At 42.1% G+C, this 19,643-nt stretch overlaps 1 protein-coding gene across 3 annotated transcripts in view; it reads right to left on the bottom strand.

Moving 5' to 3' along the window:
* LOC118385783 (striated muscle preferentially expressed protein kinase-like) overlaps positions 1-19,643 on the bottom strand; it is a 101,366-nt gene that overhangs the window by 68,924 nt on the left and 12,799 nt on the right. For all 3 annotated transcript variants that reach the window (XM_052521837.1, XM_052521838.1, XM_035772960.2), the window contains exons 2-4: positions 14,213-14,379; positions 11,610-11,698; positions 7,122-7,297 (exon numbers count right to left, since the gene is read on the bottom strand). In XM_052521837.1, coding sequence (XP_052377797.1) covers positions 7,122-7,297; positions 11,610-11,698; positions 14,213-14,379 — 432 coding nt within the window. The remainder of the gene's footprint in view (positions 1-7,121; positions 7,298-11,609; positions 11,699-14,212; positions 14,380-19,643) is intronic.

The following is a 19,643-nucleotide window of genomic DNA, read 5'->3' as shown; positions in this document are numbered from 1 at the left end:
AACCATTGCATATCTGTTCAAAATGTTGTATCAGACTGCCCAAAGGTGCCTAATTGGTTTATTAATACATTTTCACATTCATAATTATGGACTCTCCTTAAACAATAGCATGGTATTATTTCACGGTAATACTGTAAATTGGACAGTTCAGTTAGATTAACAAGAATTTAAGCTTTCTGCCCATATCAGATGTGTCCTGGGTCTATGTCCTGGGAAGCTTGTTTTTGCAAATCACATTAGCCTACAGCTCAACCGTCTCGTGGGGGGGATCCCATAGAGAAAGGTATCTATACTGCAATGACCTGGCTAGATCATAAAGGACCAATTGTCCTGGGAAGTTTGTTTTTGCAAATCACATTAGCCTACAGCTCAACCTTCTCGTGGGGGGTCCCATAGAGGAAGGTATCTATACTGTAATGACCTGGCTAGATCATAAAGGACCAATTGTCCAGACAGAGGTTTAAGAATTCACGGTTTATTAACCCAACTCCTCACAGGCTACTGCTTGGCCATAGTCCACGCCAAATATCAAATCAAATCAAAATAAAATAAAACGTTATTGGTCACATGCAGATGCAATTTGTTCCAGTCACAGGCAGCAGAGAACTAGAATGAAAGGTGGCCAAATGAGGTGTTGGCTTTAGGGATGATCAGTGAGATACAGCTGCTGGAGCGTGTGCTACGGGTGGGTGTTGCCATCATGACCAGTGAACTGAGATAAGGCGGAGCTTTACCTAGCATGGACTTGTAGATGACCTGGAGCCAGTGGGCCTGGCGACGAATATGTAGCGAGGGCCAGCCGACTAGAGCATACAGGTCGCAGTGGTGGGTGGTATAAGGTGCTTTAGTAACAAAACGGATGGCACTGTGATAAACTGCATCCAGTTTGCTGAGTAGAGTATTGGAAGCTATTTTGTAGATGACATCGCTGAAGTCGAGGATCGGTAGGATAGTCAGTTTTACTAGGGTAAGTTTGGCGGCGTGAGTGAAGGAGGCTTTGTTGTGGAATAGAAAGCCGACTCTAGATTTGATTTTAGATTGGAGATGTTTGATATGAGTCTGGAAGGAGAGTTTACAGTCTAGCCAGACACCTAGGTACTTATAGATGTCCACATATTCTAGGTCGGAACCATCCAGGGTGGTAATGCTAGTCGGGCGTGCGGGTCCAGGCAGCGAGCGGTTGAAAAGCATGCATTTGGTTTTACTAGCGTTTAAGAGCAGTTGGAGGCCACGGAAGGAGTGTTGTATGTCATTGAAGCTCGTTTGGAGGTTAGACAGCACAGTGTTCAAGGACGGGCCGGAAGTATACAGAATGGTGTCGTCTGCGTAGAGGTGGATCGGGGAATCGCCCGCAGCAAGAGCAACTTCATTGATATATACAGAGAAAAGAGTCAGCCCGAGAATTGAACCCTGTGGCACCCCCATAGAGACTGCCAGAGGACCGGACAGCATGCCCTCCGATTTGACACACTGAACTCTGTCTGCAAAGTAGTTGGTGAACCAGGCAAGGCAGTCATCAGAAAAACTGAGGCTACTGAGTCTGCCGATAAGATTATGGTGATTGACAGAGTCGAAAGCTTTGGCAAGGTCGATGAAGATGGCTGCACAGTACTGTGTTTTATCGATGGCGGTTATGATATCGTTTAGTACCTTGAGCGTGGCTGAGGTGCACCCGTGACCGGCTCGGAAACCAGATTGCACAGCGGAGAAGGTACGGTGGGATTCGAGATGGTCAGTGACCTGTTTGTTGACTTGGCTTTTGAAGACCTTAGATAGGCAGGGCAGGATGGATATAGGTCTGTACCAGTTTGGGTCCAGGGTGTCTCCCCCTTTGAAGAGGGGGATGACTGCGGCAGCTTTCCAATCCTTGGGGATCTCAGACGATACGAAAGAGAGGTTGAACAGGCTGGTAATAGGGGTTGCGACAATGGCGGCGGATAGTTTCAGAAATAGAGGGTCCAGATTGTCAAGCCCAGCTGATTTGTACGGGTCCAGGTTTTGCAGCTCTTTCAGAACATCTGCTATTTGGATTTGGGTAAAGGAGAACCTGGAGAGGCTTGGGGGGCGGAGCCGTTGGCCGAGGTTGGAGTAGCCAGGAGGAAGGCATGGCCAGCCGTTGAGAAATGCTTATGGAGGTTCTTGAATGTGTTCTAAAAATAAAAAATAATAGCGATTCCGTATCACATTGGGTAAGGCAGGTTACCGGAAGGTATAATCAAATTAAAAATCGAAAAGAGATTGAAAGTAAATATGGGTCCATTAAGTGGTTGGGCTGGCTGGGGACGCGGCGATTCAGACAGTTATCAGGCCTGTGCTAACAAGCTAACAGTTAGTAGGCCGGGGCTAAACAAGTTAGCAGTTAGCAGACCGGGGCTAAACAAGCTAGCAGTTAGCAGGCCGAATTAGCAAGCAAGCAGATAGCAAGGGCTAGAAAGTTAGCCGTTCGGGGACGTCGCGATGGGGTTAAGTCTGGTTATGCCTCTTCATGCGGTGACATCGATAGACCGGTCGTGGGTCCGGATATTGTAGCCCAGGAGTATGCTTCGGTGGTAGCCCAGGGCTCTGGCCGGGCTAGCTTCAAGCTAAGTGGATGGAAACGCTAGCCAGGAGTAGTCATCCGGGGTTGCGGTTAGCTAGTTAGCTCGTTGTAAAGATCCAGATGAAAATGTTCCGTTTGCGGTGGGAATCCGGGGATAAAAATAATAGGTCCGTTATGCTCTGGTTAGAGTCGCGTTGTTCGAACTGGCGAGTGCTTTCTGAGCTAAAGGTTAGCTGTTGAACGCTAGCAATGGTTTGCTGACTGATAGCTGGTAGTTAGCTGGCTAGCTTCAGTTGAGGGGTTCCGGATCCGAAGTAAATATAAATACTTTAGAAAAAAAAAGCAGATCCACGCTACATTGGGTGAGGCGGATTGCAGGAGAGTATTTAGATGTTGAGATTTAGCAAATGTTTTAAAAGATATGCGAAGAAATATATGTTTAAAAAACGATATATACAAGGGACATACAAGGGACACGACACGACAAGACGTCTGACTGCTACGCCATCTTGGATACCTTTGTAAAGTAAATTTATTAAAGTGGCTATTGATTTGAGTCTGTATGTTGGCTGTAGCCTCTCTATGTTAGTGATGGCTATTTAACAGTCTGATGGCCTTGACGTAGAAGCTGTTTTTCAGTGTCTTGTTCCCAGCTTTGATGCACCTGTACTGACCTCGCCTTCTGGATGATAGCAGGGTGAACAGGCAGTGACTCGGGTGGTTGTTGTCCTTGATGATCTTTTTGGCCTTCCTGTGACATCGGGTGCTGTAGGTGTCCTGGAGGGCAGGTAGTTTGCCCCTGGTGATGCGTTGTGCAGACAGCACTACCCTCTGGAGAGCCTTGCGGTTGAGGACGGTGCAGTTGCCGTACCAGGCGGTGATACAGCCCGACAGGATGCTCTCGATTGTGCATCTGTAAATATTTGTGAGTGTTTTAGATGACAAGCCAAATTTCTTCAGCCTCCTGAGGTTGAAGAGACGTCGTTGTGCCTTCTTCAACACAATGTGCGTGTGTGGGTGGACCATTTCAGTTTGCCTGTGATATGTACGCCGGGGAACTTAAAACGTTCTACCTACTCCACTACTGTCCCGTAGATGTGGATGGGGAGGAGCTCTCTCTGCTGTTTCCTGAAGTTCACGATCATCTCCTTTGATTTGTTGAAGTTGAGTGAGAGGTTATTTTCCTGACACCACACTCCGAGGGCCCTCACCTCCTCCCTGTAGTCCATCTCGTCATTGTTGGTAATCAAGCCTAACATTGTAGTGTCGTCTGCAAACTTGATGATTGAGTTGGAGGCGTGCATGGCACGCAGTCATGGGTGAATAGGGAGTACAGGAGAGGGCTGAGAAAGCACCCTTGTGGGGCCCCAGTGATGAGTATCAACGGGGTGCAGATGTTGTTTCCTACCTTCAAAGTCCAGGACCCAGTTGCACAGGGCGGGGTCAAGACCCAGGGTCTTGAGCTTAATGACAAGTTTGGAGGGTATTATGGTGTTAAATGCTGAGCTGTAGTCAATGAAAAGCATTCTTACATAGGTATTCCTCTTGTCCTGATGGTATAGGGCAGTGTGATGGCAATTGCATCGTCAGTGGACCTATTGGAGCGGTAAGCAAATTGGAGTGGGTCTAGGGTATCAGATAGGGTGGAGGTGATATGATCCTCTCAAAGGACTTCATGATGACAGAAGTGAGTGCAACGGGGTGATAGTCATTTAGTTCAGTTACTGTAGCTTTCTTGGGAACAGGAACAATGGTGGCCATTTTGAAGAATGTGGGGACAGCAGACTGGATAGGGAGGGATTGAATATGTCCGTAAACACACCAGACTGCTGATCTGCGCATGCTCTGAGGACCCAACTAGGGATGCCGTCTGGGCCGGAAACCTTGCGAGGGTTAACAGGTGTAAATGTTTTACTCAAGTTAGCCACAGAGAAGGAGAGCCCACAGGCTTTGGTAGCCACATACAGTACGTCTCGTGTTTGAGTCGTTGATTTGCGACTCTACTTTGTCTCTATACAGACGCTTTGCTTGTTTGATTGCCTTGCGGAGGGAACAGCTGTTCTATTTGTATTCGGTCATGTTTCCTGTCACCTTTCCATGATTACAAGCGGTGGTTCGCGCTTTCAGTTTTGTGCGAATGCTGCCATCAAACCACGGTTTCTGGTTAGGAAAGGTTTTAATATTCATAGTGGGTACAACATCGCCGATGCACTTGCTAATAAACTCGCTCACCAATTCAGCGTATACATCACTGTTATTGTCTAAGGTTATTCATTTACATTTAAGTTGAAGGAATCTTGAAGCGTGGAATCCGATTGGTCAGACCAGCGTTGGATGGACCTGAGCATGGGCGTTTCCTGTTTTAGTTTCTGTCTATAGGCTGGGAGCAACAAAATGGAGTCATGGTCAGATTTGCTGAATGCAGGGCGGGGGAGGGCTTTGTATGCCTCGCGGAAGTTAGAGGAGTAATGATCCAGAATTCTACCAGCTAGTGTCGCGCAATCTATATGCTGATAGATTTTAGAATGTCTTGTTCTCAGGTTAGCTTTGTTAAAATTCCTAGCTACAATAAATGCAGCCTCATGATATATGGTTTTCAGTAAAGTTAATTCAGGGCTGACGAGGTATCTGCTTGGGGGGATATACACGGCTGTGACTATAATCGAAGAGACTTCTCTTGGAAGATAATGTGGTTGGCATTTGATTGTAAGGAATACTCGGTCAGGTGAACAAAAGGACTTGAGTTCCTGTATGTTGTTGTGATTACACCATGAGTCATTAATCATAAAGCATAGACCCCCGCCCATCTTCTTACCAGAGAGATGTTTGTTTCTGTCGGCACGATGCATGAAGAATAAATGACTTAAATGTAATGTAAATGTAAGAAATCGGTGGCTGTACCAACTCTGTCCCGAGTGAGCCATGTTTCTGTGAAAAAGAGAATGTTACGATCTCTGATGTCTCTCTGGAAGGCAACTCGGGCCCTATTTTCGTCCACCTTGTTATCTAGAGATTGGACATTGGCGATTAATATCCTCGGAAGCGGTGGATAGTGTGCTCGCCTTCTGAGTATGACCAGTAGGCCGTTCCGTCTACCTCTCCTGCTGCGACTGCGTTGTTTTGGGTCTTCCTCCGAGATAAGAACCGATGTCCAGGGTGGAATTCGAACAAAGGATCCGCTTCCGGAAAGACGTATTCCTGGTCGTGATGTTGATAAGTTGACATCACTTTTATATCCAATAGTTATTCCCGGCTGAATGTAATAACACTTGAGATTTTCTGGGCTAACAATGTAAGAATTAATACCTAAAAAAACAAATAACTGCATAGTTTTCTAAGGACCTGAAGCGAGGCGATGTCACCGACAAAGATACCCATATAAAACAACCGTGACCTTCTCTTGTGAAGACCAGACGTAAGAGAGAGAACAATGGCTAAACATGGTCTTAAACTTAACTTAACTGACTTGCCTAGTAAAATAAAGGTAAAATAAAAAAAATATTTAAAAAAACTTGCACAAACAACACAAACAACTAACAGCATAATACATAGCTGTCTGTCAGGGTCGCTACAATACTTTTAAACAAGTATAACAATTTGGTACTTTTTCCACCACTGCTTATAAGGATGTTTTAATGACTTGTGAATCTATAGCTTAATACTACTGTTATGATAGCTGTACTTCTGTACAAAGTAGTATGTTGTCCTATGTTGTCATCTAGTGTTAAATTTGGGTACTATTTCAGTGCAGAGCTATTTCCTGTCAGAACAGAACAGACAGACAAGCTACATTTTTTCACCTTAGTCGGCCTTGGTTAAAGATGAGTCTTTACATACTTTCGAGCTATTAGAAAATGCTTTTGCTAATTCAAATTGAGTTTCTAGAATATTTATGTTTTTTACATGTTTATTCTAGTTTCCTTAATTCCGATGATCCTAAGCTAATTACGCTAACTATCACCCATTCACTTAACATTGTGCGTTAGCATGCTGGCTTTCGTTTTAGGATGGAATTTAGCTTCTTGGTTTTTGGATGTATCTAGCTATTTTAAGTGTTCAGATATCTCTGGTGACAAAGCTAAATCATAGTTATTAAGCTACTGTATATGGACACTTAGATTATGTGTATATGTTTAGTGGTACCTTTCCTGTGATTGTCATCATATCTGCACGGTCATGTTGTTTAGCTAGGCTAGTTTTTGTTGCTATCTCGCGATAGAGATGCTGTTCTTTAGTTGTATCCGTTTGTGTGAATGTATATAGTGACTTTCTCATACAGTTTCTCCTTTCTGTATCTATTACAGTTTTCAAACAAAATGTCTTCTACTAAATATTCTTAACGGTACCAATGCCTTCTGATTATTTACTGGAAGAGTGTAAACTATCTGCCAAGCTTACACATTGTGCAGGTAGAACAACTGCTCTTATTACTATGCTTAGAGTCAGTGTTATGACACAGTATAGGTGTTATAAGGCATTATATGTACCTCACATAACAAATATGTTATCCAACGTTTCGTATTATTTGATTGGCATACAGCAAAGAGAGGGATTGGAAATAGACAGCCTTGCTGTACTGTACCTTTCACCTCCAGTTTGCATGCGCACTGCTTTGTTCCATACTCATTGATGATCTTGCAGGTGTACACTCCCGTGTCCGACTTCTGAGCAGAGTTGATGGTCATTTCAAAAGTGCCCTCCTTGGTCTCACGCACTGTGTGGCGCAAGTCTGTTTTTATCGTCTCCCTGTCCCTCAGCCTGAACAAAGAGAGAGTTCTATATTTAGAAATGTGTTGCAATGTTTAGAGATGCATTACAATGGAGAGGGAACTACAGTATACTGGTTTTTATAAAGACTACATTGTAAATATAGAAACCTAGCAACCATTGTCTTGCCAATGTGAACCATGCCATGCACAAAACTCTAATGGCAAGATACAATATACAAAAGTATGTGGACCCCCTTTCACATTACTGGATTCGGCTATTTCAGCTACACCCGTTACTGATAGGTGTATAAAATCGAGGACACGGTCATGCAATCTCCATAGACAAACATTGGCAGTGGAATGACCTTACTGAAGACCTCAGTGACTTTCAACGTGGCACCGTTGTAGGATGCCACCTTTCCAAGAAGTCAGTTAGTCAAATTTGTGCACTGCTAGATCTGCCCCAGTCAACTGTAAGTGCTGTTATTGTGCGGTGGAAACGTCTAGGACAGGCCTGGGCAAGGGCCGTTGTTTTTCAGAGAAAAGGAAAGTAGACAATGAATGTAGGGTGTTCAAGCAAGAGTGGACATCAAATTATTTCTTTATTGAGGTATCAGGGAAAGCTGTGTGCTTGGTGTGCAAAGAGAGCATTGCTGTCTTGAAACACTACAACTTGTCCCGACACTTCCAGACGAAGCATGCAGAGAAATATAGGAATATGTCTTCAGAGCAGAGGGCAAGTGCATCGAAATAGTTGCTTTCTCAGTTGCAAAAGCAGCAAGGACTTTTAACAAAACTGCATTCAGCAAACAACGGAATTGCGAGAGCTAGCTATGTACTGTCCCACAAAATTGCTAAACATAGTAAGCCATTTGCTGAGGGCGAATTCATTAAATAATGTTTAATTGACTCTGCAGCAATACTTTCCCCCGGCCATGAAAGAGCTGTTTGAAAATGTTTCTCTGTCAAGACGAACAGTGACAAAGCGTGTTGGGGACATCGCAGAGAATATGGAACAACAGTTGAAAGACAAGGTAAAGGATTTCACCTATTTCTCCTTGGCCCTGGATGAGAGCAGTGATGCACGTGACACGGCGCAGTTGTTGATATTCTTACGAGGCATAACCCCAGACTTTGAAATTACAGAGGAGCTTGCTTCAGTGCAGTCAATGAAGAGCACAACCAAAGGGAAAGATTGTGACCACTGATGGGTGCCCAAACTTGACTGGAAAAAAACGTTGGTCTTTTGAAAAGAATACAAGATCAAGTAGCTGAGCTGAACCCAGATCAGAAAATTATTTTCCTGCATTGTATTATTCATCAGGTGCTCTGTAAATGTGTTCTGAAAATGAGCCATGTTGTGGATACAGTTCATCTCACTGTTGGAAGAGACAGAGTCGGGTTATGCAGATCTCCCCTACAACAAAACGTGAGATGGCTGAGTTTGGGGAAGGTGCTTAAAAGAGGGGTTGGGTTAAATGCGGAAGACACTTTCAGTTGAATACATTCCGTTGGACAACTGACTTCTGTAGGTATCCCCGTTTCCTTAAAAGGGTGTAGAACCTGAAGTTGGAGATTGCAAATGAAAGGAAAATATGTGGATTTCAATGGTGCGTTTTCTTGTTGTTTTGAGGATTTCAAAGTGTTGGAAAATGACATGCTGTTAAATCCTCTCCTTTTACTTTCAATGTGGATAACACTCCCACTGACCTGCAACTTGAGCCTATCGATCTTCAGTCTGATGCAGTGATTGGAGAACTATTCAAACAATGTCACTGACAAGGTTCTATGATGAACAAAACTTTCCAAAGACTAGGAGTCATGCTCAGAAGATGTTTGTACTGTTTGGGTCAAACAGTAATATTAAACATTAATGAACATACAAGTGTTTTATATCATTTACAAGCTTAACTTCTTGTTAATCCAACTGCGTTGTCAGATGTTTGTACTGTTTGGGTCAAACTATGTATGTGAACAGACATTTTCAGTGATGAAATATAACAAGTCAAGGTCATACTGACTCTAACCTCAGCAATCCTACGCATAGCAACATCAGAAACTATACCTGACTTCACTGCTCTAGTCAATGGCCATCAGAGACTTCACTCCTCACACTGATTGAGTAGTATTTCTTTGTGCTAGGTGTTCCGTAGCGGGATCACATCCAGTGAAATTGCAGGGCGCCAAATTCAAATGACAAAATCACAATATTAAACATTAATGAACATACAAGTGTCTTATATCATTTAAAAGCTTAACATCTTGTTAATCCAACTGCGTTGTCAGATTCCAAGAAAGCATACCATGCGATTACCTGAGGACAGCGCCCCACATCAAAATAACAAATAGAGATTAAATAAATCACTTACCTTTGAAGATCTTCCTCTGTTTGCAATCCCAAGGGTCCCAGCTACACAATGAATGTTTGTTTTGTTGATAAAGTCCTTCCTTATACTTCTTTATGCCCAAAAAAGTCTGTTTAGTTGGCACATTAATTTCAGTAATCCACAACTTCAACATGCACACAAAGGAATCCAAAAAGATACTGGTAAACTTTGTCCAAACAAGTAAAACAATGTTTCTATATAATCCTCAAGTACCCTAATATGTAAATAAACAATAATATTTCAGACGGAAAGATCAGTATTCAATAGGAAAGGAAAATAACGAAGAGTGTGCTCTCATTCACGCGGGCCAAAAGCCTACCATTCCTGATTAGCTCACTTTGGAAAAACTACAATTACTTTTTTGTTTTTCAAGAAACAAGCCTGAAACCCTGTATAACGACTGTTGACATCTAGTGGAAGGCATAGGAACTGCAATCTGTGAGCTATTTTTTATATATATAGAGCCATAGACTTCCATTGGAAAGGCCTGTGACCTCAAAACAAAAATCTGAATGGATTTCAAAGTGTTTTCTATCATATTCTACCAATTATATGTATATCCTAGCTTCTGGGCCTGAGTAATGGGCAGTTTATTTTGGGCACGTCAGTCAGGCAGATATTCAGGATTCTGCCCCCTAGCCAAATGTAATGTTGAGCTCTCTCTCTTTCTTGTGTTTTTGTGCATAACCGTTAATAAGAGTTCTGTCCGTGGTGCTGAATGCACAGTGAACTTTTCCCTCTGTGTAGTTCATTGTATGTAATAAATTAAGTAAAATGTAGTAATGAAAATACCTACCAATAGGAGAACATGGGATGTGGTTTATATGTTAAAGTTAAATAAGTGAATTACACTAGATAAATCTGTCAACACAGTCATACACATGATGTATAATCCTGTCATATGGTGGGGCCCTCCATAAAAAATCATTTCCCAGGCCTGGTCTAAGAGCAACAATGGCTCTGCCTCGAAGTGGTAGGCCACACAAGCTCACAGAACGGGACCACCGAGTGCTGAAGGGCGCAGCACGTAAAAAATCATCTGTCCTCGATTGCAACACCCACTACCGAGTTTCAAACTGCCTCTGGAAGCAATGTCAGCACAAGAACTGTTCGTCGAGGGCTTCATGAAATGGGTTTCCATGGCCGAGCAACCGCACACAAGCCAAAGATCACCATGCACAATGCCAAGCGTATGCTAGAGAGCTGTAAAGCTCGACGCCATTGGACTTTGGAGCAGTGAAAATGGCTCTCTGGAGTGATGAATCACGCTTCAACATCTGGCAGTCCGACGGACGAATCTGGGTTTGGCAGATGACGGGAGAACGCAACCTGCCCCGATGCATAGTGAAAAGGTTGATGGAGGAAGAATAATGGTCCGGTGCATGGTTCGGGCTAGGCCCCTTAGTTCCAGTGAAGGGAAATCTTACCCCTACAGCCTACAATGACATTCTAGACAATTCTGTTTTTCCAACTTGGGGCCAACGTTTGGGGATGGCCCTTTACTGTTTCAGCACAAAGGGAGGTCCATAGAGAAATGTTTTTTTTTAGATTGGTTGGGAAGAACTTGACTGGCCTGCACAGAGCCCTCACCTCAACCCCATCGAACACCTTTGGGATGAATTGGAACGCCAACTGCGAGCCAAGCCTAATCCCCCAACATTAGTGCCCGACCTCGCTGAATGGAAGCAAGTCCGGGCAGCAATGTTCCATCATCTAGTGGAAAACCTTCCCAGAAGAGTGGAGGCTGTTATTACAGCAAAGGGGGGACCAACTCTATATCATTACCCAGGATTTTGGAATGAGATGTTTGACGAGCAGGTGTTCACATACTGTACCTTTGGTGATGTAGTGTATGCATGACAAAACAAATTCTGTATTGTATCAATAACTCTTGTACATTACAGCAGGCTTTTTCAGTTAAGATTAAATACACAGAGCATTGAATTGATGATTTAATGGCGTAAGGAAACCTACCAATAAAGCATGGGTTTGGGCTGTCCATTTAGTCGGACAGACATGGTCACTTCTTGCCCCTCAATGACCGCTTGATCATTCATAGTTACCTGTTAAAACAGAGGATGAGTCATTTTGAAATGGGAGTTGACAGCACATAGACTAATTTCCATGCTGTCACTTTTGAAATGCAAACTACACTATATGGAACATCGGTAACACTTTACATGACACACAGTGTCATAATACATTATGACGTCATATGATTGTATATATAATACATACATATATAATACATATATAATGTCACATGAGTGTCAAAACCCACATTTTTTCCAATTAATTTTCTTCCTGCCAAGAAGTTTCCTTTTGTTAGAAAGTTTGTTTCTTAAACCCTTTGTTGTTGTAATGAATTATTTTCAGTCATGTTTTTTTTCCCATTATATTTTAAATAACTTGTAGAAACTGTCATGAAGCATTATGACCATCCTGCAGGACTTTACTTGAATTAAGAAAATACAGATTATGACACTGTCAAGAAGCTTTATGACCATCATAATAATACAAGCCCAATAGGCCTATCACGTACTTTCCCTTTTATCAATCATCAGTCAAAACAAGGATGTATTGTCCTGCTCCTGAAATCTACTCCTGCATTCATCCCAGTCATCAGCAACATAGCATTGGGGTAGGTGCATGTCTGACATCAATGTGTGTGCAATGAAAATGATCATTTAAAATGGTAAATTAAAAAAATATATATATAACATGACATCTTGGCTATGGTGTAATGGAATGTTTTGACATGTGTGGTAGGTGATGTGGGTTTTGAAACTCTTATGTAGATTCCATAACCAGCCATAAAATAATGCAATATAAACTCAGCAAAAAATAAAACGTCCTCTCACTGTCAACTGCGTGTATTTTCAGCAAACTTAACATGTGTAAATACTTGTACGAACATAACAAGATTCAATAACTGAGACATAAAATTAATAAGTTCCACACACATGTGACAAACAGAAATGGAATAATGTGTCCCTGAACAAAGGAGGGATACAAATCAAAAGTAACAGTCAGTATCTGATGTGGTCACCAGCTGCATTATGTACTACAGTGCATCTCCTCCTCATGGACTGCACCAAATTTGCAAGTTCTTGCTGTGACCCTCTTCCACCAAGGCACCTGCAAGTTCCTGGACGTTTCTGGGTGGAATTGCCCAAGCCCTCACCCTTCGATCCAACAGGTCCCAGACGTACTAAATGGGATTGAGGTCCGGGCTCTTCGCTGGCCATGGCAGAACACTGACATTCCTGTCTTGCAGGAAATCACGCACAGAACGAGCAGTATAGTTAGTGGCATTGTCATGCTGGAGGGTCATGTCAGGATGAGCCTGCAGGAAGGGTACCACATTAGGGAGGAGGATGTCTTCCCTGTAATGCACAAAGTTGAGATTGCCTGCAATAACGACAAGCTCAGTCTGATGATGCTATGACACACCGCCCCAGACCATGACGGACACATGACGATCCAGCTTCAGAGTACAGGCCTTGGTGTAACGCTCATTCCTCCGACGGAAAAACCGTGGCTCATCAGTGAGCAGCACTTTTGCCAGTCCTGTCTGGTCCAGTGACGGTGGGTTTGTGCCCATAGGCAACGCTGTTTCCAGTGATGTCTGGTGAGGACCTGCCTTACAACAGGACTACAAGCCCTCAGTCAAGCCTCTCTCAGACTATTGCGGACAGTCTTAGCACTGATGGAGGGAGTGTGCGTTCCTGGTAAAACTCTGGAAGTTGTTGTTGCCATCCTGTACCTGGCCCGCAGGTGTGATGTTTGGATGTACCGATCCTGTGCAGGGGTTGTTACACATGGTCTGCCACTGCGAGGATGATCAGCTGTCCGTCCTGCCTCCCTGTAGCGCTGTCTTAGGCATCTCACAGTACGGACATTGCAATTTCTTGCCCTGGCCACATCTGCAGTCCTCATTCGTCCTTGCAGCATGCCTAAGGCACGTTCAAGCAGATGAGCAGTGACTCTGGGCATCTTTCTTTTGGTGTATTTCAGAGTCAGTAGAAAGGCCTCTTTAGTGTCCTACGTTTTCATAACTGTGACCTTAATTGCCTACCGTCTGTAAGCTGTTAATGTCTTAACAACCGTTCCACAGGTGAATGTTCATTAATTCTTTATGGGAAATGGGAAACAGTGTTTAAACCTTTTACAATGAAGATCTGTGAAGTTATTTGGATGTTTATGAATTATCTTTGAAAGACAGGATCCTGAAAAAGATGTGTTTCTTTTTTTGTCTAAATATATGTCATGACAGTTATGATCACATTATAACAGGTTATATGACAAGTTATGTCAGTTGTTTAGACATGGTTATGACCGTGTCATAACCTGTTATGACGCTGGGTGTCATGTAAAGCATTACTGGAACATCCATTGCATGAATCACCATACAATATGTGCTTTGAAATTAAGTTTAATTAAAACAATTTATAGATTTTACAGTGTTTTGCAAATTGTCCTTGCCCCTATGCTTAACTTTACCACAACAGTATAATGTAAAGTGAAGGCCAAGTGATACACGAGAGATCCTTTTGTGATCATAGTTACAGTCTCACCTGGAATGCAGGGGGCTCCTTGAATCGTGTGTCGACTATCTTCCTTGTCTCAGGCCCTCCAAAATCCATGCCTTCCTCCAGTGGGCTGAGGTACTCTTCATCAGATGTGATAGGGCTGCTGATGTCCCTAAGAACACCCAGGTTCCCCTGCGGCTCCTGCATGGGCTCTGTTGAATATACATTATAATAAGATGAAGAATAAAATAGAAAATGTACTTTATTCCGTGTTGTGATCGCAGTATCCAAAGGTGAACAAGGCTTTAATTGTTTTATGTCATTAAAACCGAAAGCCTGAGAAAAATCCAATCAGGAAGTGACTCTTATTTTGAAACCTCTGCGTTCCTATGCATCCCTTTTGACCATTGAAAGGGATATCAACCAGATTCCATTTCCTATGGCTTCCCTAATGTGTCTACAGTCAATAGACATAGTTTCAGGCTTTTATTTTGAAAAATGAGCGCGAACGACAACATTGCGTCAGTGGTCAGGTGGGGGCTCTCAGAGTGATTTGTGCGTAATAGACAAAGGCGGCCATTTTTTCTCTCGCTCCTACTGAGAAGCCAATTGTCCCGGTTGATATATTTTCAAATAGATATTTGAAAAACACCTTGAGGATTGACTATAAAAAAACGTTTGCCATGTTTCTGTCGATATTATGGATCTAATTTGTAATTTAATTTGGCGTTGTCGTGACCGCTACTCCTGGACGCGCTCCTCTACCACCACAACAGGGGCACGGTGTGGAATTCTGTAACTGGGTGGGTGACTGGTTGTCGGGAAGTCAGGCGCAGGAGAGCAGAGATGGGTGATAACAGGAAAACTTTAATATACACCCTTGCCCAAAGGCACAGGCGAGGCAGCACAAAGCACAACCATGGTAACATGAACCGGATTAAACAAAACAAACAGGCCTAGTTTAGAAACAAACCTAGCGCAAGCCAGCCTGTAGCGTAACACCCTACACAAAGAACAATTCCACACACAGATATGGAAACAGGGTAATATCCAAGTCACATTTTGCTTCAGGTGGTGAGTCACATTTTGTTGTGTTACAGCCTGAATTTTTAAAAAAGAGTCAAAATGAGCTCAGGTACATCCGATTTCCTTTGATCATCATTGAGATGTCGCTACAACTTGATTGTAGTCCACCTGTGGCCAATTCAATTGTTTGAACATGATTTAGAAAGAAACACACCTGTCTATATAAGGTCCAACAGTTGACAGTGCATGTCAGAGCAGAAACTATACCATGAAATCCAAGGAACTGTCCCCAGATCTCGGAGTTAGAATTGTGATGAGGCATATATCTGGGGAAGGGTATAAAACAATTTCTAGAGTGTTGAAAGTTTCCAAGAGCACAGTCGTCTCCATCATAAGAAAATGGAAAAAATAAAGATCTACCAAACTGAGCAACCGGGTAAAAAGGACCTTGGTCAGGGAGGTGACCAAGAACCCACTCTGACAGAACTAAGAAGTTCCTTGGCTGAGATGAGAAAACCTGCCAGAAGGACAACAGTATCTACAGCACATCACCAATCTGGGCTTTATGGGAGAGTGGCCAGATGGAAGCCACTCCTGAGAAGGCACACGACAGCATGTCTGGTGTTTGCAAAAAGGCAGCTGAAAGACTCAGAGCATAAGGCAAAAGATTATGTGGTCTGATGAGACAAACATTTTACTTGTTTGCCTGAGTGCAAAGCGTTATTTCTGGAAAAAAAACAGGCACAGCTCTTCACCCATCTAACACCATCCCTACTGTGAAGCATGGTAGTGGCAGCATCATGCTATGGGGATGCTTTTCAGTGGCAGGGACTGTGAGACTGGTAAGGATAGAGGGAACAATGAATTGAGCTAAATACAGGCAAATTCCTAATGAGAACCTGCTTTAGGTTGGAAATGACCTTTGACTGAGGCAAAGGTGTACGTACCAACAGGACAATGACCCCAAGATTACAGACAAATAAACGCTAGAATGGCTTCAGAACAAGAATGTGAAAGTCCTTGAGTGGCCCAGTCAAAGCCCAGACTTGAATCCCATTGAAAATATGTGGAAAGGCTTGAAGATTTCTGTTCACCGCCACTCCCGATATAATTTAACAGAGCTTGAGAAAATCTGCAATGAAGAATGGGAGAAAATACCCAATTCCAGATGTGCAAAGCTGATAAAGACACACCCAAAACTGTAATGTGGTGTGTGCTGGTGTTAGGGAAGTCAGGCGCAGGAGAACGAACTTGGTATAAACGGAGTATTTAATGCAAGCTCACAAACTCCAAAAACCAACTTATACAAAATAAAGAAAAGTGGGTAAATAAAACCTGTCGCACAGCATAACAGACATAGCACCTATACATACAATGAACAATCACTGACAAAGACATGAGGTAAAAGAGAGGGTTAAATACACAACATGTAATGATGGGATTGAAACCAGGTGGGATGTGAGACAAGACAAAACCAATGGAAAATTAAAAATGGATCAGCGATGGCTAGAAGATCGGTGACGTCGCCCGTCGAACACCACCCAAACAAGGAAAGGGACCAACTTCAGCGGAAGTCGTGACACAAAACGACTCAACATTGTAATCATCGACAAAGGTGATTCTACAAATTAAATACTTTGCATTTCATGTTTTCACTTTCTCATTCTGGGGAAAAAAAGCTATATAATCCATTTTAAATTCACCCTGTAACACAACATAATGTGAAATAATTCAAGGTGTATGAATACTTTCTGAAGGCACTGTACGTGCATGTGAATTAGTGTCCATGGTGATATTGTAAAGAATAGATGCTTTGAAAAGGTCTCCTCCATACAGCTACATTACAGTATACTAACACACTAAAATTGGATTTGATTTGATACATGTGACTTGAATGGCTGTGATGTTACATCTAAAAAAGAGAACTGATAGGGAGATAGGAAGCAATGGCAAACAATCAAGTCAATGTGTAATGATGAGTAAATCATTTGTACTTAAAACTCTTTTTAATATTCTGTCACACTTTATAATAACATTTATTTATTAGCACTTATAAATTATTTATAAACTGTGGTTTGAGATCTTCACTGAGTGTGAGCTAACGTTAGCTAATGCTGTCACCTCAGTTGCTAACCTTAACCTGGCTAGCACTATGAATCTAGCTAACTAATAACTCACTGTACAGCTGGTGTGGATGACATGGGTGGAAGGACCACAACAAATCTTATTCTCTTCAATATGGGATCTATGCTGGGGCCATACATCAAATCAACTGCCCCAAAATGAGAGTTACAAAGAACATGAATGTGGTGCTGACTGATGATTGGCCAACACTATTGCCAATCACCCCACATGGTAGGCGGGACATAAAAATGGTATATCTGCATTCACAACACTATTAATAAATAGTCATTGTATTAATTGTAAACATTTACAACATTTACATACAGGCACTACCAACTGCTATTGCGCTACTAAATTATCGTGCCATTACCGCATGAGTAGGCCAGCAAGCTTCTCCACCTCTGGGCAGCAGAGCGTTCTAGGCAGCCCAAAAATGTTTACCCAGACCAGTAACCAGGGTCTGACAATGGGCAAGTTTGTTTTGCATCGCCCAGAGCACTATTTTTCCTTTCGTTGTTTGTCAACTACTGCTTTAGACTACCTTTTATTTGTGATTATAATCTTCCTAGATATTATACTGCCATATCGTAGCGAGAGTTGCTGGAAAAATAAATAGTCAATGTTTGCAATCATAATGAGAAAACAATCGCTGCCTCTACGTGTCTTGCTTGTGTTGAACCAGAATTTGGCATGAGTGGAGACGTTGAACATCTCCGGTACAGCCAGATTCTGATTCAGTGTTTGATGTGCTTGGCTAAATTACTGTTACAACAGACAACAACATTTGTACAAAAATGTCGATCATGTATTTTGTGTACAGCAGGATAGCTGCATAACACCCCAACTGCAAAAATAAATCACGCTTGAGCACTCCATGTCAATGAGGGAGGAGTGGCAATGGGAGCACTCAGCAGAAGCTAAATAGGCAACAGAGTGGGCAGCAGCTATGTCTGCGCAATCTCCATATCAATAGTCACAGCAAGTCGGGTTCCAAAAAAATGGTGTCAGCCTTCTCTTCTGATCCAATTTCGCTCTGGTATTGCTCAGCCACAAGCTCTGGGCATGCTCTGCCTTTTTCCTTTACTTCATGACTATTCTTTAGGCCTATTCAGTTTTAATTATTTAGCCAACCCCACCCACCGTAGCCTATATCTAGTTTATATTATTCTTTCTAACATTAGAATATGTAGTTCTTATTTTGAAGGAGTTCAAATGTATTAAGACGTTTTTAGGTAGGAAATACATATGCTGTCAAATGTATTTTAGTTTTTTATTGAATAGAAACACCATAATATAAATCAATTGAGCTAAAATATCAGAAAAAAAATGTAAATAATAATGGCCAGTATCTGCTTCTTTTCATAAATAAAAGAGGAGAAATTATCTCAAACTGCAGTGGTCAAATGATTTGCAAAAAGCTTTACATGTGCATTGAGCGTGGGAAATGTGCTCTACAAATGTATTATTATTATTATTATAAAGACAGAAAAATACACATCTAAAAGCTTAATTACACAAAGGAATATTAGTGGGAATATAGCCATATAATAAACAAGAGAAAGGAGAATTTAATATATTTGAAAAACTTAAAAATGTAAAATACATTGAGATGAAGCTGTTTTAAAAAAAATATTTCTTACTTTGTCTATTGTACAATTTGTTTTATTTGATTGGAGAAAGAAACCAAGGTAGGCGGCTGGTATGGTTCAATAAACTTTAGTGAACTATTTACAGAAAATATCTACAAAACAATACATATAGTAGCAAATCAGCCTGTAATTTTAGAATGAACAACTGCAACCCGTTTCGACTGCTAATTCATATGCACATCAGAAACTGTTCTTTAGAGCTTGCAACCTCTGTCCCCATGAAAAGTGTGTTAAGATCCATCTACATTCATTCCACCTGGGCCTATTAATCCAGCTGTGGATACTTACACTCTAAAAATTAGGGGTCCAACAAGGGTTCCGCTAAGATCCTCAAAGTTCTTCGAAGAACCTTAGGGTTCTCGGCACTGAAAATGTCCCCCAAAAGGTTCTTCCAAGAACCCCATAGAAGGTGGGGTTCATCGAGTACCTTCTTGCAGGAACCTAATTGCCCAACTGAAACATTTGCATTTGAAATTTGAAAGGACAGCAGGTGCAGGCACTTAACTGGAAAATGTCAAGCTCTCCTCAATTTAACATGTATCATATTTAAATTAATATTGTTTTATGATGATACCCTCTATCTTTTCATATTTGTGCAAATCTTTCTAAAACAGAAAATGGAAACAATTCAATGGATATCAATCAACAAAGAGGTAAGAATATGTAGGCTATAAGAG

Source organism: Oncorhynchus keta, chromosome 7 (assembly GCF_023373465.1).
Source record: "Oncorhynchus keta strain PuntledgeMale-10-30-2019 chromosome 7, Oket_V2, whole genome shotgun sequence".
In the NCBI taxonomy this organism is placed as follows: domain Eukaryota; kingdom Metazoa; phylum Chordata; class Actinopteri; order Salmoniformes; family Salmonidae; genus Oncorhynchus; species Oncorhynchus keta.
The sequence above is the reverse complement of the archived record's forward strand: the minus strand, read 5'-3'. Positions and strand labels throughout refer to the sequence as shown.